General features: G+C 41.0%; 1 protein-coding gene and 1 pseudogene across 1 annotated transcript in view; both read right to left on the reverse strand.

Moving 5' to 3' along the window:
- Positions 1-5,524: 5,524 nt before the first annotated feature.
- On the reverse strand, positions 5,525-7,787 carry LOC101829128 (annotated as a pseudogene).
- A 1,561-nt stretch (positions 7,788-9,348) lies between these two features.
- LOC101827110 (fibronectin type III domain containing protein 3C1-like) overlaps positions 9,349-25,547 on the reverse strand; it is a 58,260-nt gene continuing 42,061 nt past the window's right edge. Inside the window, exons 18-26 of the mRNA XM_040744319.1 lie at positions 25,344-25,462; positions 25,116-25,221; positions 24,596-24,702; positions 22,898-23,047; positions 15,201-15,475; positions 14,719-14,931; positions 14,028-14,194; positions 10,823-10,944; positions 9,349-10,084 (exon numbers count right to left, since the gene is read on the reverse strand). Coding sequence (XP_040600253.1) covers positions 9,749-10,084; positions 10,823-10,944; positions 14,028-14,194; positions 14,719-14,931; positions 15,201-15,475; positions 22,898-23,047; positions 24,596-24,702; positions 25,116-25,221; positions 25,344-25,462 — 1,595 coding nt within the window. The 3' untranslated portion in view covers positions 9,349-9,748. The remainder of the gene's footprint in view (positions 10,085-10,822; positions 10,945-14,027; positions 14,195-14,718; positions 14,932-15,200; positions 15,476-22,897; positions 23,048-24,595; positions 24,703-25,115; positions 25,222-25,343; positions 25,463-25,547) is intronic.

The following is a 25,547-nucleotide window of genomic DNA, read 5'->3' on the forward strand; positions in this document are numbered from 1 at the left end:
TGTACTCTCTCATATATGGATTTTAGACATAGATCTGGGGAGTGCCAGCCTACAATCCCATGGCCAAAGAGTCTGGGAAACAGAAACTTCATTTAGTGGCTGATCGAAGAAGAGGCAGACTCCCTCGGTTAAGTACTGAGCTGAACTCAAGAAAGCCAGTAACAGAGAGGGAGGACTGATGATCAAAGAGATTAAGACTGGGCTGGTTTAACCCCCAGAAACAGTTGACCTGACAAAGGTTAACTCTTGAATCCCAGGCATCAACCTGGGAATCCAGCATGGGACTGATCAAGACCCCCTGAATCTGGGTGTCAGTGAGGAGGCCTAGGTAATCTATTGAGCCTTGGGCAGCAGATCAGTACCCATCCCAAGTATACACACAGACTTTGGACTCCCATCCAACAGGGTGAGGTGCACTCTCACCCTGAACTCTTGGGGAAGGGTCTAGGCCCTGCCCTATATGAAATGACAGACTATGGACACCCCCATGGAGGGCCTCACCCTCCCTGGGGGAATGAGGGGATAACGGGGGGGGGTTGGGTGGAGGGCACGGGAGGAGGGAGGGAAAGGGAGAGGGACCTGGAACTGACTTGTGAAGCAACCTTGTTTCTTATCTAAATTTAAACTGGAAAAAAAGAATGGTAGTCTATCCTTGCAAGCTTCCACTCGAGTAATGGTGAACCCTGATCCATCTTTTCTGAAAACTGGCCCATAGTCAGTCATTGCTTAAGGATTCTGCTTACTCCTGGACGTCACTGTGGAGAGCTAGTCCTCCACTCCGTGCAGTGAGTTGGCACTCACATTTGCTCTGTGTTTGGCTTATGCTCATATCTCTTAGAAGTCAGTCTCACCAAAGACTAGGTCCCTTCCAGGTGCTGGGCATGTCTCAAGGTTCCATCTATAAATGTTGTCCTGGGAGATAGGGGCATATGGGCTCTGTCAAGTACCAGGTCTCGGTGTAATGGCCCATGCACCTCAGTGGGTGGGATGCTCTCACTGTTCTTGTACCTGTGGTTGGGAGGGGGCTGGTGCAGGTGGTCCCTTAGCTACCAGGCTAGAGAGGCGCCAGATGCTCAGTTTGAGGATACAGGTCTGGGGTCAGTGGGTATGGGGCCCTGCTTATCATTGTGTTTCAAGTCTAAAGTCTGGACCTAATTCTCTTTCCCAAATGGAAGTGTCTTTAGCTGAGCTGCGTAGAGGAGGGGGGGGGGACACCGCATGCAACTCTTTCCTTTTGGCTTCTTTCAGTGTTTCTTTTTTCCCCTCAATATATGTTTTTATTTGAATTAGAAACATGAAAGCTTCACATGTCAATCCCAGCTCCTTCTTCCACCTCTTCTCCTTTGTCTCTCCACCAGCCCCTCTCCAGCCCCCCACCCAATCCCCATATCATTCCCCAGGGAGGGTGAGGCCCTCCTTGCGGGGATCTCCAGAGTCTGTCATTTCATCCAGGGCAGAACCTAGGCCCTTCCCCATGTGTCCAGGCTGAGAGAGCCTCCATCCATGTGGAATGGGCTCCCTAAGTTCATTCATACACCATGGTAAACATCTACTACTCAAGGCCCCAGAGATTTCTGAGGCCTCCTCACTGACACTACATTCATGGAGTCTGGATCAGTCCCCTATTGGCCTCTCAGCCATCAGTCTGGGGTTCAAGAGCTCCCCTTTGTCCAGTCAGCTGTCTTTGTGGGTTTCACCAGCACAGTCTTGATGCCTTTGCTTATCACTCCTCCCTCTCTACAACTGGGTTCCAGGAGATCAGTTCAGTGTTTAGCTGTGGGTATCTATCTGTTTGTGCTTCCATCAGTCACTGGATGAATGTTCTAGGATGGCATATAAGGTAGTCATCAACCTTATCATCAAGGAGGGGCTATTAATGTAGTCTCTCCACTATTGCTTAGTTTGACAGGTGTTGTTATCCTTGTAGATCTCTGGAAATCTCACTAGTGTCAACTCTCTCCTCAAACCTATAATGACTCAATCTATTATGGTATCTTTCATCCTACTCTCCTCCATTCTTACCTCGACTCAACCTTCCTGCTCCCCCATGCCTTCTTCTCCCCTCTTCTTCTCCTCCTCTCCTTTTCCTGGTTCCCTTTTCCCTCCCCCGATGTCCCCAATCTGCTCAGGAGATCTTGGCTCATTCCACTTCTCTTGGGGAATCATGCATCTCTGTTGGGAACCTCCCTGTTTCCCAGACTTACAGGCACTGGGATTGTAGGCTGACACTCCCCTGATCCATATCTAAAATCCATATATGAGTGAGTGTTTGTCTTTTTGTGACTGCGTTACCTCACTCAGGATGGTTTCTTCTAGTGCCATTCATTTGCCTGCAAATTTCAAGATTCCATTGCTTTTTTCCACTGAGTAGTACTCCATTGTGTAAATGTGCCACATTTTCCCTATCCACTTTTAAGTTGTGGGGCATCTAGGTTACTTCCAGGATCTAGCTATTACATATAACGCTGCTATGAACATAAAGGAACAGACATCCTTGTTGTGTGAATGGGTATCTTTTGGGTATATGCCTAAGAGTGGAATTGCTGGGTTTTGTGGTAGACAGACTCCCATTTTCCTGAGGAATCTCCATACTGATTTCCAAAATGGCTGTACAAGTTTGCACTGCCAGCCGCAATGGATGAATGTTCCCCTTTCTCCACATCCTCTCTATAATAAAGCTTGAAGTCAGGGATAGTGATGCCTCCAGATGTTGCTTTGTTGAGCAGGGTTGTCTTGGCTATCCTGGGTTTTTTGTTTTTCCACGAATGCTTCACATGTCAACCCCAGCTCCCTCTCCAACCCCTCCTCCCTTGTCTCTCCACCAGCCACCCAGCACCCCACCCAATCTCCACATCATTCCCCAGGGAGGGTGAGGCCCTCCTTGGAGGCATCTCCAAGGTCTGTCGTTTCATCCAGGGAAGGACCTAGGCCCTTCCCCATGTGTCCAGGCTGAGAGAGCATCCCTCTATTTAGAATGGGCTCCCAAAGATCATTATTTACTTTTTTATTAAATTACATTGATGGATTTTTGTATGTTGAACCATCCCTGCATTCCTGGAATGAACCCTACTTGATCATGGTGGATGAGTTTTCTGATGTGTTCTTGGATCTGATTTGCTAGTATTTTATTGAGTATTTTTGCATCCATGTTCATGAGGGATATTGGTCTGGAGTTCTCTTTCTTAGTTGTGTCTTGTGTGGCTTGGGAATCAATGTGATTAAAGCTTGGTAAAAAGAGTTTGGCAAAGACCCTTCTACTTCTATTGCATGGAATACTTTGAGAAGAGTTAGTATAATCTGTTCTTTGAATTTCTGGTAAAATTCTTCACTGAAGCCATCTGGGTCTGGACTTTTTTTGATTGGGAGACTTTTGATGACTGCTTCTATTTCCTTAGGTGTTAATAGGACTATTTAAATTGCTTATCTGTTCTTGATTTAATTTTGGTAAGTGGTATCTATCCAGAAAATTGTCCATTTCCTTTAAATTTTCAAATTTTGTGGAGTACACCTTTTCAAAATATGATCTGATGATTCTCTGGATTTCCTCACTGTCCGTTGTTATTCCTCTCTTTTCATTTCTGATTTTGTTAATTTGCATGTCCATATTCTGCGGTTTGGTAAGTTTGGATAAAGGTTTATCTATCTTGTTGATTTTCTCAAAGAACCAACTCTTTGTTACACTGATTCTTTGTATTGTTTTCCTAGTTTCTACTTTATTGATTTCAGCACTCAATTTAATTATTTCCTGGTGTCTGCTCCTCTGGGGTTAGTTTGCTTCCTTTTGTTCTAGAGCTTTCAGTTGTGCTGTTAATTCTCTAGTGTGACTATTCTCCAGTTTCTTCATGTGGGCACTTAGTGCTATGGACTTTCCTCTTAGCACTGCTTTCAAAGTGTCCCATAGGTTTGGGTATGTTGTGTCTTCATTCTCATCAAATTCTAGGAAGTCTTTAATTTCTTTTTTATTTCTTGTTTGACACAGGAGTGGGGCAATTGTGCATTATTCAATTTCCATGAGTTTGTATGCTTTCTGCAATTTGTGTTGTTGTTGAATTCTAACCTTAATGCATGATGGTCTGATAAGATACATGGAGTTATTCCAATTTTTTGTATCTGTTGAGGTTTGCTGTGTTGCTAAGTATGTGGTCGATTTTTGAGAAGGTTCCGTGTGGACCTGAGAAGAAGGTATATTCTTTTGTGTTTGGATGGCGTGTTCTGTAGATGTATGGTAAACCCAGTTGGGTCATAACTTCTATTAGGTCCTTCGTATCCTTGTTAAGTTTCTGTCTTGTGGTTCTGTCTAGTGGCGAGAGTGGGGTGTTGAAGTCTCCCACTAAAAATGTGTGAAGTTTTATATGTGCTTTGAGTTTTAGTAATGTTTCTTTTATGAATGTGGATGGCTTTGTATTTGGGTCATAGATGTTCAGAAATGAGATTTCATCTTGGTGGATTTCTCCTGTGATGAGTATGAAATGACCTCCTTCATCTCTTTTGATTGATTTTAGTTTGAAGTCTAATTTGTTAGATATTAGGATTGCTACCCTCCGCTTGTTTCTTGGGTCCCATTTGATTGGAAAATCTATTCCCAACCCTTAACTCTGAAATAAGGTCTGTCTTTGAGGCTGAGGTGTGTTTCTTGTATGCAGCAGAAGGATGGGTTCTGTCTTCGAATCCATTCTGATAAACTGTGTCTTTTTATGGGCGAGTTGAGACCATTAATATTGAGGGAAATTAATGAACATTGATAGCTCATTCTCATTTGTTTTGGAATGGTTGTTGTGGTTGGAATTGTATGTGGATTTCCACCCCTTTTTTCACCTGTTGGTAAAGTGGGATTATTTATTGCCTATGTATTTATGGTTGTAGCTAACTCCCTTGAGTTGGAGTTTTCCTTCCAAAATTTTCTGTAGGGCTGGGTTAGTGGATATGTATTGTTTAAATCTGATTTTGTCATGAAATATCTTGTTTTCTCCATCTATAGTGATTGAAAGCTTTGCTGGGTATAGTAGTCTTGAGTGGCATCCGTGGTCTCTTAATGTTGTTAGGATATCTATCCAGGACCTTCTGGCTTTCATAGTTTCCATGGAGAAGTCAGGTGTAATTCTGATAGGTTTGCCTTTATATTTTACTTGGCCTTTTCCCCTAGCTGCTCTTAATGTTCTTTCTTTATTCTGTATGTTTGGGGTCTTGATTATTATGTGTTGAAGGGATTTTTTGGTTCACTCTATTTGGTGTTCTGTAAGCTTCTTGAAGATTCATTAGCTTATCTTTCTTTAGGTTGGGAAAGTTTTCTTCTATGATTTTGTTGAATATGTGTTCTGCCCCTTTGAGGTGGGTTTCTTCACCTTCTTCTATACCTATTATTCTTTTTTTTTGCTGTTTCAAAAAGCTTTATTTTCATTTGGTCCAAGACCTGGGAGGGTCCCCAGGGCAGTTACAAAGCTTCCTAGTGTCTTGAGAGGTTCAGGTGAAGGTCCTGAGGTTGGCTGGTTCAGAGCAGAGGGAGCCCCTTGGAAGGTGAGGCCTCCTAATCATGCTTGAGAGTGAGCTGCTCAAAGAGATACTTGCCCAGAGCCGGCTGGTCCATGCCAGTCTGTGCTGGCTGGGGGCCAGCCAGCCTACAGATGTTTATCAGGTGGTTGCCCATTTTCTTGAGGAGCTTCACCTTCTCATCCAGGAAGCAAGTCACAGAGATGAGGATCTGTGGGACCAGAACCCAGGGAATGAAGATCCAAGAGGGCCTGGTTCATATTCTTCTCCAGGGCCAAGACAGCTTCCATGGTTTCCTGGGTTTTACCCCACTCATCTTGAGATGGTTTCTGCACATCCTGGAAGAGTGGGTGGCTCCCGCGGTCATTCTGAAAGTTGAGGAGATACTAGGCACCCTCGTGCTTCTCCTTGGCCAATTCATAGAAGAAGTGACCTACACCCTCCAGAGCCATGTCATTCCAATAAAAATAGTAGCCCAGAGAGAGGTAGGTGTAGGAAGCCTGCAGGTGCAGGTTGACCAGGCGGTTCATGGCAGCTTCCACTTTGGTGGAGTAATTCTGAGGAATCTGGGAGGCAATGGCTGATCCACTGTATGGAGCTAACCTCAAAGTGACAGTGCTGACTGGTCCTAGGAGCCGATGGCTTTGAGGAGATGGTCCCAAAGGCTGCTGCTGGAAGCTAAGAGAGAGGGAGTCCCCGGGTCTGTTTCCTCCAAACACTGTTGAAGCAAGACACAGATCCACGGGACCTCCAAAGCCGCTCCTATACCTATCATTATTAAGTTTGGTCTTTTCACGGTGTCCCATATTTCCTGGATATTTTGTCTTAGGGAATTGTTGGACTTAAATTTTTCTTTGACCAATGAATCTAATTATCCTAGTGTATCTTCAACACCTGAGATTCTCTCTTCCATCTCTTGTATTTTATTGGTTATGCTTTCATCTGTAGTACCTGACCGTTATCCCAGCTTTTCTATTTCCAGCATTCCTTCAGACTGTGTTTTTTGTTATTGTTTCTATTTCAGATTTCAGCCCTTGCACTGTTTGAATTGTTTCTTGCAATTTTTGCTTTGTTTTTTCTTCCATTTCTTGCATTTTGGATTGATTTTTCTTCCATCTCTTTAAGGGATTTTATCATATCCTCTTTGAGGGCCTCTATCATTTTCATGAAGTTGTTTTTAAAGTCATTCTCTTCTGGTTCATTTATGTTGGGGTGTTCCAGACTTGCTGGTGTACGGTCTCTGGATTCTGGCTGTGTCATATTGGTTTTTCTGTTGCTCCTTATGTTTTTATATTATCTCCTTCCCATCTGTTCTTGCAGTGGGTTCCAGAAGGTGCCTCTTCCTCTCCTGGTGGATGTGGGACCAGGGTTCCCTTCTGGTGGGTGTAGGCAAGTCCAATGTTCTGGTAGCTCTCCACTTCCTGGTCTCGTGGGTGGAGAAATGGACTAGGATGCTGGGGTGCTTTGGATCCCACTGGGATGGATGGGAGCCCCAGTGGTAGACCCCAGGCACAGGGGTGTGGCCTGGAGACAGGCCCTGCCTGATAGTCTTAGTCACGTGGGTGGAGCAGGAGATTTAGATGCTGGAGTGCGTTGGCTCCTGCGGCAGGGATGGAGCCACAGTGGCAGACACCAAGCACTGGCAGGCATCAGGAGCAGGAGACTAGGGTACCTTGGCTCCCACCACAGTGGCAGAGTCCAAGAACAGCCAGTGTTTCTTTTATAGACCAGCAACACTGAGGCTTTCCCTGATCCCGCTGGGAGCCTGTGCAAACAGATAGGTGCATGGATCACTGTTTAACTTAGTGCCTGCGTAGGAGATGATCACTGGACCATCTCACTCAGTTATCTTTCTGTGGACCCTGTAATGTAATTCACTATTTCATTTGAATACTTTCAATTGCTATTTCACTTTATTAACACTTAATAATTGCATATATATTAAGGGGTACAGTGTAATATTTTAACACATGTATGCATCATGCACTGATCAACCTATGTCATTCTATTTAACGCTTATGTTTTGAGCCTCCTTATTGGCCTGATTTTTATGCTTATAGCCTTTGAGCATCTGTCTTGTAATTCTTCATAATGTTATGATTATCCACTATTCTGTAGAACACTATGAACTATTACTTTTGTCTGACTTCCAATACCCCTTAACCAACCTCTGTCCAGGAGTTCAGTTCAGTGTTTAGCTGTGGGTGTCTGCCTCTGCTTCCATCAGTCGCTATCAGCAACAATTTCTTAATCAATGGGCACTTACTGCAAATAGTGCTGCAATACTGTTTAATAGTCATTTCTTCTGTAATGTATAATCTATTGCAAGAGTTTGGGAAATCAAGGATGTGGAACTGGATTTGTAGTAATTTTCCTATGGACCAACAGTTACTTGCTTATTGAAAAAATACTACCTGTCACATGATGGCAGTCACAGTGCTTACAGATGAGCAAGACTGAACCAATGTCTAACAAAATGTACTGGTACTTTTATAATATCATTTATATCACTTATCAGTGCCAAGTAAAAGGATATGTCAGAATATGAAAAAATTGTCAGTGATGGGCATCTTCATACTGAATTTAAATATGTAGTTTTAAAACATTAATAAAAGCATTTAAACATTTTCAGTGAGTGTGGTGTTTTGAAAGAAGATGGTCCCCAAAGGGAGTGGCACTATTAGGAGGTGTGGCTTTGTTGGAGTAGGTGTGGCCTTGTGGAGGAAGTGTGTCACTGTGGAGGCAGGCTTTGAGAACTCATATATGCTCAAGCCATTCCCAGGTCTCGGTTCACCTCCCATTGCCTCTGGATCAAGACGTAAGGACTCTCAGCTCCTGTTCCAGTACTATCTGCTTGATGCTGTGACCCACTGGGGTGATAATGGACTTCTGAATTGTGAGCCACCTCCGCAATTAAACGTTTTCCTTTATAAGAGTTACCATGGTCATGTTGTCTCTTCACAGCAATAGAAATCCTAATCAAAACAGTGAGGGTAGTAAGTTTCTTGATAGATTTTGAGAAAGCTCCTAGAGCTTGAACTGTGGGAACTGAGGTGAGATGCTTCATGTGTAACCAGAAATGGATGTAACTCCATCTATTGTGAAAGAAAACAATCATAATATGCTGTGTACACGTGCATATAGATGATTGTGTATGTACACAATGTTTGACAATACCAGTGAGAGGGGTGTATTTTAAGGAGCTTAAAGTGCTATAGAATGGTTCTCCATATCCTTATTCCCATTTTCCTATTTCATATTACAGCAAAAAGCTTCAAATTACTATTTCCCCACTATCAAAGCATGATGGCTAATCTTGGTTGTCAACATGGCTGCACCTAAACTCAGCTAAAATCCATGCTCCAGGGCATTCCTGTGAGGGATTTTCTTAATTAGATTATTTGAAGCAGAAAGACCCACCATACATCTGAGCCCCACTTCCTGGTGGTAGCCCACATCAAAGGACACAGAAGAAGGAAGTGTTGCTTTTTGACTGCTTTCCCTCACTCTCCCTGGCAAGTTCATCTATCCTGTTGCTATGGCAGCTATGAAATCCAACTTCTTCAGGATTCCAATGTAGTTTGAAAACCAGCAGCTCTCTAGGACTTCAGCACCAGAATGGGGCTGATGAGACATCCAGCCTTGTGTATGAAACAGCTAATGATTCTGATTCTTGGCCTTTCTGTTGTGAGAAAGTCATTGCTGGACTATCCGGAGCACATTGTGTCAGGCCCCTTTAGTATGTATATTCACACTGTCTATTCTATTCCTTTAGAGAACCCTGACTAAATACACAAAGTATTTATCAGGGTAAAAAACAATCGCTGGTTACATTATTTTGAGCAAATTAGAGAAGAAACATTTGGTATATATGTTTTATTGCTTCATATGGATGTTAACTGGACACATAGAAGTGATTTTTCTCATTTTGTTCCAAATAGAATTCCAAAACACTGCTATTATCTCATAGTCCCAGAATTTTGGAAAGGTTTGACTTGAAAAGATTAAGAAGGAAATAGTTTCAACAAAATGGCCTTTGCTTTGTATAATAATGTAATCTTTTGTTGAAAAATGATGGAATTCAAAGTACACCTATTTCCTTAAAAATCTTTTCTACTGTCACATTAAAAGCTCTTGGATAGTAAGGCAGTTCTTTTACCGTTATTAGTTTCTGTCAGTAAGCTTTATTTTGAAGTATTAGTTTAGATGTATCTAAAGTTTTCTAAGTTTGATGTGCTTTCCTACTTCCTAAAAGAATAGACTAGTTAATCAGGAAGTACTGAATTGCAACAGCACACAAAATGGCAATAAGTGCAAATCCTATCAGAAGGATTAGAACAAAGGTATCATCACTCATTTCTGTCTTGTACTTTTCATCTTTGTCATTGTGGTTGCCTTTTCCTTTGCCTCCACCGCCTTTGCCATGCCCGGACTGATGTTTGTAAGTTGAGAAGAGTGTGCTGGGGCTATATGGCCCCCAGAGCTCTTGCACACCATCAGAATTTTCATATTGGCGTCCGGCACAGACTTTGAAGCGATATCTTGAATTTGCAAGATAGTTGGAAAAGGAAAAGGTGGTGTTCGGTCCTTTGTAAATCTAAAGGAGAAAGGATCAAATGAAAATGATAGTTTCTTTATAATTAAAACTATATTGTATAGTTTTTACAACAAAAGTAAAATTTTACTCAATATTTTTAATGTTCTGAGGGTATTCAGGATTGATTAGATAATTTTGTTCAATAAAGCATAGCAAAATCCTATGACATTCAAGTTTAAGTACTTTATGTATGCATTTGAATCATGGCCTGTGGCCAGTGGAATCAAGAAATACTAAACAATTCAATGGTAATTAGCCAATTAAATGAATAAGCTAGTTTCTCCAAATAAAGATTATGTACATAAATCTTACCAATGAGATGAAACTTTGGGCTAAGATTTAGTTACCTTAAACACATTTAAAAACAACACACTCTCTGCCCAAAGCACTCACCTCAGCTGGACATAGAACTACACATTTTTTTTGAGACAGGGTTTCTCTGCTTAGCCCTGGTTGTCCTAGAACTCGCTCTGTAGACCAGGGTGGCCTAGAACTCAGAGATCTGACTGTCTTTACCTCCCAGTTGCTGGGATTAAAGACATGTGCCCCCGCACTAGCATACTTTTTAAAAACAAATAAACAAAAAACAAGGCCACATAGAGCCCAGGTAACCCTTAAATCTGCTATGTAGCCAAAGAGTACTTTGATCCTCCTGCATTTGCTCCTCAAGTGCTGAGGCTACAGACAAGTGCCACCGTGTCTGGAAGAATGTTAAAGACTAAATTTGAAAGAATATACCTGTTCAGGTTTCTTTCCAGTGATGACTTGAAGACAGTAAATGATGGGATCACCTTTAACTGGTTCCAAGGAATCCCATTTGATCTCACAACTGTTGTTATTCAGTGGATGCAATTTAGGTGCTGGAAAAGGCAAATTACATTTTAGAAGGTTCTGTTTTTTCTCTAAATTATGCTGAATACATTGAAATAACTCATAACCACACAGTCATTACAAGCACATGTAGACCTAATGTGAGAAATATGTAACCATACTTAAAAAGCTATTTATGTATCTTGAGAGATGGTTTCCCCATGTAGTTGTGATAGGCTTGAAACTTGCTACGAAGATTAGACTGGCCTTGAAGTCACAGATATTCACCTGCCTCTGCCCACCTTGGGCTGGCATTAAAGGTGCACACTACCATACCCAACAGAACTATAATTATTATTGAAATTACTTTTGTTATACCATCAGGCCTCATTACTGTAGCAAAACCCTAATGAAGCTATAAATTAATAATGCATGTTTAGATTTTCTATTTATATTCTATACATTTTAATTTTGTTTTTTCCTTCTAGAATTATCTGCATTGTGTTTATATGGTGTGTTGTACATTTAGAAACAATTTCTTCTTTTTTTCCGAAAGAGAGTTGCTCTGGCTGTCCTGGAACTCGCTTTGTTTACCAGACTGGTCTCGAACTCACTGAGATCCGCCTACCTCTGCCTCCTGATTGCTTGGGATTAAAGGTGTGTGCCACTACCACCTGGCTAGAAACATTTTCATATGGATAAGCAATTTTATTTTAGGAGTTCAGCAACTGTTTCAGGTAGGAAGGATCAGGCTATTTCATATCATTAGTCTCTACATTTTAATAAAATGAGGCTTAAATATCAGGAAAAGAAAGCATATTGTCATCAAAGACAATTTGAATGTGGTTCAGTTAACTTTACACTGGAGAAGAATGATTTCATATTAGTGATTGAACTTGGAGCCTAGAGAGATGGCTCAGTTAAGAGCACTGGCTGCTCTTTCAGAGGACCCAGGTTCAATTCTTCGCACCTACATGGCAGCTCACAGCTGTCTGTTATTTTGGTTCCAGGGGTCTGACACCCTCACGCAGACATACATGCAGGCAAAACACCAGTGTACATAAAATAATAAAAATAGTGATTCATCTCATGTGGGAAGATTAGATCAACCAAACATCACAACTGGGAGAGGAAAAATAATCCTCAGACCTGAGGTTCTGAGACCTGCGAACTTATACTCATAGTATAATACATAACATTTTATTATTCCGATTGTAACAGACCCTGAGACCTTAGCATGATTAACTCGATGATGGAAGTACATTCAGGCTGTAAAACTCAGCACATAGATAGCACCACTTGCCCCTAAAACAAAGACCTAATCCACCAAAGCCCATAGTTCTGGGAAAGTCTCTAAAGGCACTAACCTTACTTTTTGGCTTATGTAGTTCTGCTTCTGGCTACTGTTATTTTTAAATGAAAATTGTCAACCCAGGACATGGTTTTTGTGCTTAAAATTCACCCTGAGAAAGGCTCAGTGCTCCTATGGGACCCTAAACACCCAGTGTAGTTTTGGGTCCACTAATAAAGACTTTCTATTGGCTTAAACCCTGTTTGAGCAGTCTTCTCTGATGGATACCCCACGACACTGATAAGGAGAGTAAATTCATAGTTTTAGAAATAAACTTTTTAAAATTTGCATATTAGTTTAGCTTTAATCATTATAGCTATACCTGTCAACTGACAACTTTTTCCATAACATCATTTGAGAAAATAAAATGTGTAGCAATGAATGGATATGACCATGTGGGAGGCATGTGTTTTGTCTACATGTATGTGTGGGCACCCGTGTGTGTGCTTAGTGCTCACGGAGGTCTGAGTGGGCATCAGATTGCCTGGAACTGGAGATCTGGATGGTTGTGAACCACCAAGTGAATGCTGGGAACATAACCTGGGTCCTCTGAAAGAACAACAAGTACTTTTTGAGGCATCTCTTCAGCTCCATGTGATAGTGGTGGAATTAGATGATCTCTAAGATATTTGAAAACATTGATCGTGGAAGTCTTATTAATCCTTTTTATACAATGGTTCTTTGAGATATGGTTTCTCTATGTAGTCCTGGCTGTTCTGGAACTCTCTCTGTAGATAAGGCTTGCTTTGAATTCAGAGATCTGCCTGCCTCTGCTTCCCAAGTGCTGGGACTAAAGGTGTGTGCTGCCACCACCAGGCTTGAAGTCTTAATAAATCTTTCCATTGCTTCTTAAATATACAATTAAGCACTACTTTTTTGGTATTCTACTAGTGAATTTTAAAAATTACAACTGCTATTTTTTTTTGGTTTTTCGAGACAGGGCTTCTCTGTGGCTTTGGAGGCTGTCCTGTAACTAGCTCTTTTAGACCAGGCTAGTCTTGAACTCTCAGAGATCCTCCTGCCTCTGCTTCCGGAGTGCTGGGATTAAAGGCATGCGTCATGAACGCCCAGCCTACTACTGCTATTTTATAAGATATAGTTTAATTTAAAATTTAAATTATTTATTTGTTTTATCTATATGAATGCTTTGCCTGTATATATGTATGTCTGCATTGTGTGTGTGTGCCTGGTACCTGTGGAGGCCAGAAGAGGGTATTGGATCCCCTGGACTGTAGTTAGGGATGGCTGTGAGTTGTCATGTAGGCACTGGGAATCCAACTCTGGTCATCTGGAAGAGCATCCAGTGCTCCTAACCACTGAGCCTTCTCTCTAGCTCCAAGATTTAATTTAATCTTTAAAATCAGCAAACAAAGTAACAGGTTTCCTTACATCATATATTTTTAGTTTTGGTTAATTCCCCATTTGCTGTTCATCTCAATTTCTGGCTCTCTCTTTCAACTTGTACTCACTCCTCAACCTCCAGTATTTTACCTTCCACTTTAATATTATGTGTGTTTTATGCCCTCTCTATCCCCTTCCTTAGAGTCTCTTCCTAGTCTCATGATTTCTACTTTCCTCACCTCTACCCATAATTACTCTCACCTAAATAAACTTGTATAAAAATTTAGAAGCAAGAACTTTCATATGAGAGAGGGAGGACATGTGGCATTTTTCTGAGCCCTGTTGCTTCTCCTGATATAGTATTTTCTAATTACTGCTCAATTTTCAGTATGTGCTGAGGAAGCTTTAATAAAACATTCAGTGTCTGTGTGCATCATTTACCTTTAAGCGCAGCAGGTGGGGTTTTTGTTGTAGTGAAAGTGTAGACATCAGACTGTGGTCCCTCACCAGCTTCATTACATGCCTGGATTTTAAACTTGTACTGTGTATATTCACTCAATTTTTGCACTTTGTGAGTGAGATCAGGCCCATGGTAAATGGCAGAAAATCTGAGAGGAAAAAGATAAAGATTAGGGAAGCAATATTATAATCAATAGTTGAGCCCAAGAAAGTAAAAATAAGACAGAGAGGGAAAACAAACAAAAAGGCAAAAAAGAAATCAAGTCATAAGATCATATACTGTCAAGGCGCTGGGCTTTCTCCTTTTTTCTCATAACTTCTATTCTCTGGTACATACAATGCACTAGGTAAAGGAAAAAGAGGTTAGGAAGAAGGCTTAACCATGGACAACAATTGAAAGTATTATGTCTCACCCAGCAATGGGCTGTTTTCATGCCTACTTAGTTCACTGAAACTACTTCAGATTAAGGTGTGTGTGTGTGTGTGTGTGTGTGTGTGTGTGTGTGTCAGAGAGAGAGAGAGAGAGAGAGAGAGAGAGAGAGAGAGAGAGAGAGAGAGAGAGAGAGAGAGAGAGAGAGAGAGAGAGAGAGAGAGAGAGAGACCATGCCTGGAAAGATACAACAATTTAAACTGGCTTTAATTGCAGTATATGTTAAATGGTAAAAGTAGTTACCTGCCAGATCGGTCTTCCATTAATAAGTTGTAGCTTATGAGGTTGGCAAGTGACTTTTTGCTTGAGGCATTGCCCCATTTGAGCCTGAGACTTTGGTGTCCATAGACTACACAATCAAGCAGTGGAGGCTCTGGTGGTAGTGGTTTGGTTTTACTTCTTATTGGTGGGCTAAAGGGGCTTAGTCCGTAATGATTAATAGCTTGAATTCTGATTCTAATGGTAAAATAAATTAAAATTATTAATTTATATTTAGTAAAGGAAATACGTTTCTTTATATAAACTAACCCACTATATCTCTCTCTATAGAAGTACTATTATATTAGTTATAAGACAGGTTTCCAAGATGGAACTGTTACTGAAAATTATTGATGAGAACAGAAATGGCTCTTACTAATATTCAATTTCACCAGTGAAACAGAACTTTCTGCTCAAAATTCTCAAACTTCCTTCCATTGACCCAAAATAAGATATGAGTGATTTACCTGTATGTAGTATTAGGCTGTAGATTTTTTAGAATACACTCTGTTACTCTATCAACAGTCAAGATTTTTTTATCTCCATATTCGATGTTATATCCGGTGATTGGAGAGCCATGACAGTCTGGTTCCTCCCATTGGATAGCTATGCAAGATGATGACAATTTGGCAGGCACTTTGTCTTCAACTTCTTGTAACATTGGAACGATGGCGGGTACGGTTCCTGGTGTAGTTACTTTTCCAGTTCCTCCAAACATTCCAACCCCAACTATATTTACAGCCTTCAAAAAGGTATGCTTTGTTAGCAATTCTTCTTAATGATTTTCTGTGCATGAACCATTTCGTTGTATACTAACGTGCATCCTCAACTCATAGTCTAACAATTTGGTTCTACGTTGCAGAAACACATGCTGAGACTAGCAGACTGCGTCTTTAGAAAAGTAAAGAGTGCACATGGGGGAAAGTCAGGAATGTTAATATGCGTATTTTAGGAAAATTACACCCCACAAAACTCATCAACTGCATCACTAAGCTTTCCTCCATTCTCCATGCTTGAGTTTCTATCTCTGTTACATTCCCATTCAGTTTCACTAATCTTGAGAAAGTATTATTTTTCATTTTGAGATCATTATAAATGCATACACACATATATATGTACATATATGCATATATATACATACACATATATACATGTGTACATACATACATATATATATATATGTATCTACTTTCTTCTGGAGACAATATTTTCAAAAGTTACAGCTCAGTCCTACAACCAGGAAACCACCACTGATAAAAGCCACTGATGTTACTCAGAATTGTGGGCACTTATTTGTGTGTGTACTTAAGTTTTAGTCAGTAACCATGGCCACTTCAATTCAAAGAAGTTTATCACAGGATTCCATGTACTCCTCTTACAGTCACAGTATCGTCTTACTCTGTCCATCTTCTAACTTCTGGAAACACTAACTGCTAGCCATCATTACTACAATTTTGTTGTTTCCAGAATATTATATAAATTGAATAATGCAACACATAATTGAGGCAGGCTCGGTTTTTAGTTACTGCAATTCTCTGAAGCGCTCTCAGCTATTGTATATAGTAATACTTAGTTACTGAACTGTGTGACACAGTATAGATGTATCATAGTTTATTTAACCACATATCTGTTGAAAGATATCTGAGCTGGTTTTTAGTTTTTGACTCCTACAAATAAACATAAGATGATACTGTGATCTTTTCTGGAAAGGCTATAATTCTCACCAGTAAAGCATGAGTGACCAGTTTCCTTAAGTCTTTGATATCTTTTGGTGTTACTATTATTCCTCAGCTTAGACATTCTAAAATATAGGGAATGGAATTTCCTTGTGTATTTCTCTAATAGTAAAGGATGCTAAACATCTTTGCACGTGCTCATTTGCCATCTGTTTATTCTCTTCAGTTACTAATCTACAAACTCTCGAACAGAGTTATCTGAAATAACTCCTGAATTTTGAAAGTTCTTTATATATTTTAGGTGCTAGTCATTTGCAAGGTATGTATATCGCAAATATTATCTTTCAGCCTGCAGGTTCACCTTTCATGCTTTTTAGAGGGTAGAAAAGCAAAAGTTTTAAACGTTGAGCAGGTCAAATTTACCACTATTTAATTTTGTTGGCTAGCATAGTCTACAGATCAAGTTCCATGCCAGTCAGCTTTACACAAACAAAAAATGCTCCCCTAAAATAAAACAGAAAAAGAAAGAAAAGGACAATGGTGTGACTGGCTGAAAATAAGACCCAGTTATAAGTTGCTTACAAGAAACTCACTTTTCTTCCCCTGAGTTACACACCCTCTTTGTCCAACTCAGCAATATTTAAAAATTGAGTTTTTATTTTTTTTCCTTCTGGGAAAAGGGTATCACTGTCTAGCCTAGGCTACCCTGGAACTTGTGTTTCTCCTGCCTCCATCTCCCCAGTGTTGGGATTCTAACTACCATGTTCAGCTTTGCCTGCTTTCTTTTTCTTTTTTCCTTTTGGTAGCACTGAGCAGAGTTGAGTATGTAACCCAGGGTTCTTTCCTAGGCTAGGCAAGTGGCCTACCATTAAGGCTCACATAAGCCCTATGGTATTGTGATGGCTTAAATTTTACATGGAGTACATTTCAGATTATTTTAAGTTTGTACTTCACCACAAACTTTTAAATTACATATATTATAATTCTAGTTGTTCAGAAAAAAAATCCAGATCACTTCTAGTTGGTATATGGGAAATATTTATGCAAGAACTGGCTTTGAGGAACAAGACAGGCAGAGGGACACAGTTTCTAGGTGGAGCCAATTTGTTCTAAATTAAGATTCTATATAGGTTTTCTTAACTGTAATAACTGTCACTTAGAGAGCAAAAGCACGGCCATCTTATTTTGAAGCAATCCCGTTCCAACCTGAAGAGACCCCTTCTATTTAATTAAAGTAGTCACATTTCCCCTCCATTCCCTCTCTCAAGCTGCTCCTATGCTTCATTCCTTTCAAATCCATGGCCTCTGATTGTTTATTATTGTTACAAACACACACAAACACAGAAATGCAACGTGTGAATCTATTTAGTGTTGCATATATTATATACGTGTGTGTGTGTGTGTGTGTGTGTGTGTGTGTGTGTGTGTTTAACGGTGACAATTTGAGATTGCATGACCTATTTGGGATCTCATCCCTGGAGAAGATGAGATCCCCTCTCACAGCAGTCTTTAATTGCCTGTAGCTCTTCATCTAGGAGTGGGGCCTACGGGATTTCCCTCATTTATGTTGGCAAGTCAACTGGTGTCATTGTGCAGGTCTTGTTTAAGCAACCATATTAGCTCCTTTCATGCCACTCACAGTTTTCGATTTCCCCAAAGTCAATTCTTACACATCCTAGTTGGACACAGCATCTCATCTAACTGATAAGCTATTCTGCCCCACCAGAAAATGCCCAGCCCACTGTCTATCCTGTCACCTATAAAACCTAACCTGTCTAAGAGAAGCTGGTTCTAACATTCTCTTCTTCTGACAAGAGCCCTTAGGTTTTACTGAAATGTATTCTTGTCTTTTCTTGTTTATCTTTTTCTCAGGCACACAAGTTGTCCAAATAATTGCTGGACACCATCAACTGGTGCATACCTCCCTTAAATACACTTCTTCAGTATATTTCAATATACCAATACCCATTTTTCTCCTGTAGGGCTATGGAGACTCAAACACATCATCTTTTGCTTCCTTGTGTTGGACAGCCTCATTCCCAGTATACCTTCCTGCCAAATACTATTATCCTTGTAGCCCTTAAATCCAAGGATTCCTATCACTTCACATAGGGCCTTCACATGGGGCAAGTGTTCAGTTGTTCCCAGTACCCAGTGGTCCTTATCCCTTATTCCCTCCTTTTTCACCATTCCAACACCATCAAAAACTCTCTTCACTTTCTTAATCTCAAGGGTGTTTTCTTTACCATGGGCTTTTCACCTTTACCCCACAGCATCTGTAATCAGGTCTTAGTTCTTCTAGAGCAATTGCTGTAATTAGTTCCAACCTGTAGCCTACTTCTCTAAACAAACTGATGCCATATAGCAGAGTTGGCGCCTTATGTCTCTAACTTAGGCAACTTCTGTTCTCCACAGCCTGAAAACCATGTTCCATTAGTCTGTTTTTTTCCTGTCCTCTCCTCTATTTCCTCCTCTTGCCTCCAGCCTTGTCACGTCAGCTTTCTCTATCTTGCAGTCTCTGTACAGCTCTGCCCTCCAGTATCCCTGACACTCTGCTCCCAGCTACAGACTACACCCTTTTTTGTGACTCACACACACCTCACAATTACTCCAAGACAGTAGATGAGGCCCTTAAGGTTTTTCAGCAGCTCAGTACCACTCCCATTCCTGGGACCCTGGATAAGTTGATTGATGGTAGCACCCTCAAGGACTCCCTTGTTGTGTTCCCATTGTTGAGTGCTATCCTGAGAATCTTAACTGCTTCCATTTTCAGTGAGTGGAGGAGGCAAGCTTCCTCCTTCCTAAGACCACTCCTTAGCAGGCAGAGCTCACTGCACTCACCAGGGTCCTACCCTAAGCCTGGAACACTACAGTCATCATCTATAACTATAGCATCATTCATCCCATCTCCCAGAATTGCGTTAGAATTGCATTTCTTTTTTTTTTTTATGAGACAGGGTTTCTTTGTATTGTTTTGGAGGCTTTCGGTCCAGCCCAGCCTCGAACTCACAGAGATCTGCCTGCCTCTGCCTCCTGAGTGCTGGGATTAAAGGCATGCGCCACCACCACCCGGCAGAATTGCATTTCTTTACACCAAGGCCACCACCAGCATCAATGAGAGGCTTTTCTCCCTTCTCCTCAAAGCATCCATATTTCCTCAAAGGGATGCTATCATTTACTGCAAAGGCAGTCAGACACACAAAGACTTTGTCACCCTGTGGAATTGAATGGCCCATTTCTGGGTTGTCCTAGCAGTCTAGGGTCAGGATAATCCCCACTATCTCTTTCCTTTGCACCTCCTCTCCCCACCTCACCCCATCACACAGGCAGAAATTCAACCAGAGCTTGAATTTCAGGAGCCCTACTGCTACCTCACCAAAATATCCAGCTTAGTATACCTCAGCTGCATCGTGGAGGACAAGAAGGGCTGATGGCATCCTCTCTGATCCACTTCCCAATCTGTCCCTCCTCTTACTAGTCTCCCTCCCCCTCAGACAGGAGTCCTTACTTCCATAGCTTAACCAGATTGTCTTACTACCCACCAGCCACATGAAATCCCATAACTCCTCCATGTTCTCCTCATGTTGGACTATGTTCATCTGTTCCTGGTTGCAGGTAGGGCTTTCCTGTGCCACACCCACTTGCCTTTCCTCAACAGGGAAACTGCACCCCGCCAAGCAGAAAACCCCTGAAATTGATTTTGTGCATAGGATAGCTGGAGTTCAGCAATCAGGCCACTATAATTTCCAGAGATTTCTTACCTGCCTACAACCTCCTCAACATCCCTTCGGGAGGCCATACCAAAGGCCCTCTGCCTGGCTTTCCAAGTCACCCCTGGTGGCCTCTACTCCTCTTTCTATAACTACACCCTCAGTATGCTTGCTCCCTTCCACTGCATTAACCTCCCCTGTCTGTTTAAATTCAGGGTCTCTCTATGTAGTCCTGGCTGTCCTAGAACTCACTATGTAGACCAGGCTGCCACTGAACTCACAGAGATCCAGTTGCCTCTGCCTCCAGAGTGCTAGGATTAAACATGTGCTCTGCCAAGCCCAGCCAATCAACACCTTCAGTCTGGTGAACTCCTTAGACTATCCAAACTGCCAAACCTTAAAACAATCAGAGAACAAAGCCTGATCCCTCAGTTTCCAGGGAACAGGTCACTGTCCTGACTTTCTTTCCCCATGCCCTACTTTTCCCACCCCAGTCCTCCTCTGTCCCTCTCTAACTCCATCTCCACCTGATGTTTGATTCTTAAGCACATTTTCATTAAAATCCTAAAATCCAATACCTTCAACTTTACCTTGGAGGAGTCCCCTCCAGAATGTCAAGCCACCCCTGTGCAGTCTGTCACATTATTAGCTTTTGGGCACTACATTTCCCTTAGAGACACACATTCAATCACCAAATGCAGACATTCCCTCCAGATATCCTGCTTTGATCTTTCCCCTGCCTGGCATACACCATGGGCCTCTTCTGAATTTTCACCCAATCCCACATTTGCCTCCTCTTAATTGGATGGGCAAATGTACTGTTTCCTTTTTGTTCCTCACAAAGTCACTTCTCCCCTATGACGTACCCATGCTGGTCTCAGTCTCCATCAGGGTCTCTTAACAACCTTGGAGTCATGATGGAGTTGGGTAAGGGGAGCTCCATCCTGTGAGAAACTTTGCACTAGTTAAACCTTCTTTCTAAAGAAGTTTTAAAGAGCAACAACAATGTCACACATTAGCTCCTAACAATCCAAGACCAGAGCTGTTCCCTAGCTGCTGTAATCGTGAAGAACCGCCAGGCTTTCCCTGTCTTCTAGAGGCCACCCATGTGGCCTGTGTGTGCACTTCTGAATGAACAGAGCTATTTATTTACCAGTAAGTCATCTCTGGTAGAAATGGTGCACAAAGGTTAAAGGATAGTGGGCTGGAGAGGATGTTTGACAACTAAGAGCACTTGCTGCTCTTCCAGAAGCCCTGTTCCAGGGGATCTGCTGCCCTCTCTTCTGGCCTTTGTGGCTGCCAGGCATGTTTATAAAGTTAGATTAAAATAACTAAAGGAAGCCGGGCGTTGGTGGTGCACGCCTTTAATCCCAGCACTCGGAAGCCAGAGGCAGGCGGATCTCTGTGAGTTCGAGGCCAGCCTGATCTACGGAGTGAGTTCCAGGACAGCCTCCAAAACAATACCTAGAAACCCTGTCTCGAAAAACAAAACAAAACAAAAAAACAAAACAAAACAAAACAAAAAACCCAAACCAAACCAAACCAAACAACACTAGAGGATAGAACCATTGCTCTTCAGTAATTGTCATGATCATTCTGGGATTCCTCTTCCTCCCTTGTTCTATTAACCCTTTCCAGAAGTTTTTGGCTGACAGGATCGCCTCAACTTCTATTAGCAGAGTGAACTCACAAGAGTGCCTTAAAGCTGTCCTCCTCCTACATACCCTTCATTTCTAGGACCGTTGCCCCTCCCTAACAGGAAGTACCATCAGAGAATTGGTTGCCCAGTTTTCCTACCAAACCATAGAGCTTGAATTGTCTTGTCTTGACGACAGCTCCATTCTAACTTGTAGGACCCCTTTTCAAGAAACTAGCAGCTTCAGTTTCATGAAGTCAGACTTTAATTGAATATACCATTCCTGCAATCCTAGTTTATTCACTAACATCATCTCATCTATCCAACAAGACCATTCTGCTCATTCAGGACCCCCCCATCCCCTTTACAAGTCTGAGCCCTATAACAAACCTAGCCAGTAAAAGAAGTTCATTGTCTTATTCTCTTGACTTCTGATGAGAGTCTGTCCCGAGTTTATCTCAAAATAAATCTGTCCTTGCACTGGAGAAGCAGAGGCAGGCAGATTTCAGATATCTGAGTTTGCAGCCAGTCTGGTCAACAGAGCGAGTTTCAGGACATATAGGGCTACACAGAGAAACCCTGTCCTATCTTGAATAACCAAAACCAAAAGAAAAAAGAAAAAAGAAAAAGAAAAGAAAAGAGAAAGAAAGAAACTGATTGTATAGACCTGAATGGGTGTATTTGCTTGTTTTAGCCAGGGTCTCACTATATACTCCAGGCCAGCCTTAACCTTACTATGTATGCCAGGCTGACCTCACAATTGTAGTAATCCTCTTGCATCATGCTCCAAAATTCTGGGACTACATGCATATACTACAGGCCTGGCTGGAGTCAGTGTTTTTAATAAGCATTTTAGGTGATTGCTAAGTTCAGCGAAATTTGAAAACCACAGAAGTATAAAGGAAATACAGCAGATCAAGGTGGACTGGGAAGTACATGTAAGATCAAAATATGGGGGTTTGAATAACACAAGAAGGAACTCCAAATGCTATTGTTAAAGATAAGCAATACTCTTATAAATTCTTCTCTTCTTGACTTTAGTTTGGTCTTTACAATGGAAATGGCACTAGTATTATGTGTATGTGAAGTATAGGTAAACAGCTGTTGCATTTGTTTTATAGTGAAGGAAATGACAGCTCTACCTGGACTCTGCAAAAATATGTGGTTGCTGGAATGAGACCTTTAACTTCATAGCGCAAACAAGGGCCAGTGTAAATCAAATGCATGGAATCTTCAACTTGTCCCCACTGCAGTCGGTAATCTGTGATTTCGGCACCATTGCATTTAGGAATCTGAAAGATGAAATGCACACAGAAGTTCAATTCTTTTTCTGAGTGGTCATTATGTTAGATACTGTGGAGAGATATAACACATGAAAACTTGTAATCCATCAAGTGGTACAGGGAAGAGATGGGTAGAAACAAACACAGACAGGACACTATAATAACATAGAAGGCATAAGTTAAAGTAAGAAAAAGAACTTGCTAGTCTTACATGCCAGATGAATGAAAACAAATATATTAATATTGTTTAATATTCAGTTGGTTAGTGTGATAAATCACTAATCACATGCCTTAGTGACTTTGGCCATTATAAGTTAAAAATCAGCTCTTCCATGCATTATTAACAGACTAAGCCTGTTTTTTGTCAATGTTAAAAAAATCAAAACAAGCCACTGCTTGAGACTGGGGTAAAAAGAACAACCCAAACAAACATATATGCCTAAATAATTAGGTTGATTCCTATTTTTTAAAATAAACAGTATATCTGAAATATTTAAGTGACTCCCCTTCAAATATTTTTTAAGATTTATTTATTTATTATGTATGCAGTGTTCTGCCTGCATGTATGCCTGCAGGCCAGGAGAGGGCACCAGATCTCAATACAGATGGTTGTGAGCCACCATATGGTTTCTGGGAATTGAACTCAGGACCCCTGGAAGAGCAGTCAGTGCTCTTAACCTCTAAGCCATCTCTCCAGCCCTGATTCCTATTTTTAAGAATTTAATTGCTTTGGTAAGGAAGTCACGTGGTTGTTGAAAGTATATATTTTAAATCCTTAACATTCCTTGTGTACCACATTGTAGTCACGAGTTAGAGATAGAACCAGAGGATTTCCCAATGAATTTCTTTGAAGAATACTAAGTCCCGGGCTGGGGATATTGTTCAGAAGTAGATTTCTTACCTAGCATGTATGAAGCCCTGTGTTCAATCCTTAGCACAACAAAAAGTTAAACTTCTTATAAATTGATTTACCTTTGCTGCCTCTTGCATTAGCTTTAAAAATTCAATTGGTTACCCACTGATGGTCTATTTTGATTCCTGAATTTACAATTGAGATCTCAAGAGTAGATTATCAGATCCGTAGTCTTTATGATATCATTGGTATCAAGTCTTAGGTATGTTCTAGAAACCACAGTCTGATGGGTATGGGATCCTAATTCTAATCTATGATTCATTAGAGATTTCAGGTTTTTTCCCCCAAAATTTTCTAAGCCATTGACATGTTTGTGTAGCAGCAAAATTATAAGAAGTTGAATTGGTAACATACTTCCCAACTGACAATAACACAGGTTGAACCCTTGCAGGTTAGCACAGGTGTACCACACTGAGAAGGAGGGTGCCGGGCTGGTACAGTTCCACACTTCATTGAATGAGATCCAAGCTACAAATTAAACAAACATACAAATAAACAAACACATGCATGACTTCGCAGGCATGGTTACTCCTCACCTTGACAAGTGCAGTGCAAGCATGTATTCATTCAAAGTGAAATGAAGTACAGGCGGGTCACCTGGTTGTAGTCACACCTGTGGGTTCTTCAGGAATTAATTTACTTACCGCACATTTCTTTTCAGAACCAGGGCTCTCCTTTCTGTCATTCCGGGGGCCACTTGCTTTTTTGCCACGCACCACTGTTTCCAAGTTCCCATTAACAGCACGATTGTCTACAAAATACGTAAAATGCACTCAGTTCCCTCATTCCCAATTTAGTTATATTGATACTAGTGATTGAGCCCAGTCTTGTTTATACTAAGCACATACACTATCATTTAGCTCCACACCAAGTCCCTAGTTTTTAGGGATGGTACTTTAAAAAAATACGACATACCGTAGAGTGAGTTAAGAAAACTCTTTTAAAATGCTCAGAGACACAAAGCTTATTGTATCTTAAAACAACCTCATAATTTGACTCAAACATTAAAAGTTAGATTTCAATTATCAATAACTGGTTTGCTAAGAATTGTTCAATTTAGACTAAAAGGAAATTCTACTTGATAATATTAACACATGCACACAAATCAAAAGTCACGTGACAGGAAGCTTAGGTGCAGTTGTCAATCACATAAGGAAGCCTTACCAAGGAGAAAGTTGCTGCCTTTGCACTTGGTTTTACCATTTAAGGGCAGTGAACGAGAAGACTCAGGAGGCAGAGTAGGCGTCTTAATTGTCAATACATCAGAAGGCTAAGAGACACAGAATATTTTACTATTATGCTAAATTCAAGATCAGCTTTGGAAAACATTTATTAACATAACACTTTATTTCAGTCCTCAACTTGAGAACTTTCCCCTTTCTGTTTTCATACCTGGCTTTGGCCTACAGGTGAAGTACAAAAGACTCTCAGTTTATATGTGGTTCCTGGTTGGAGGTTATCATACAGAAATTCCTGGAGAGTGCCATTGTAGATTATCTTCCAGACATTTGCTGGAGGAAGAAGAACAAATTGGTTCATAAGTCACATAAATTTTATAAGTCCCATAATAATTAATGTATGCATGATATATGGTAA

The sequence above is a fragment of the Mesocricetus auratus genome, unplaced genomic scaffold (assembly GCF_017639785.1).
Source record: "Mesocricetus auratus isolate SY011 unplaced genomic scaffold, BCM_Maur_2.0 Super-Scaffold_100003, whole genome shotgun sequence".
Classification (NCBI taxonomy): Eukaryota; Metazoa; Chordata; class Mammalia; order Rodentia; family Cricetidae; genus Mesocricetus; species Mesocricetus auratus.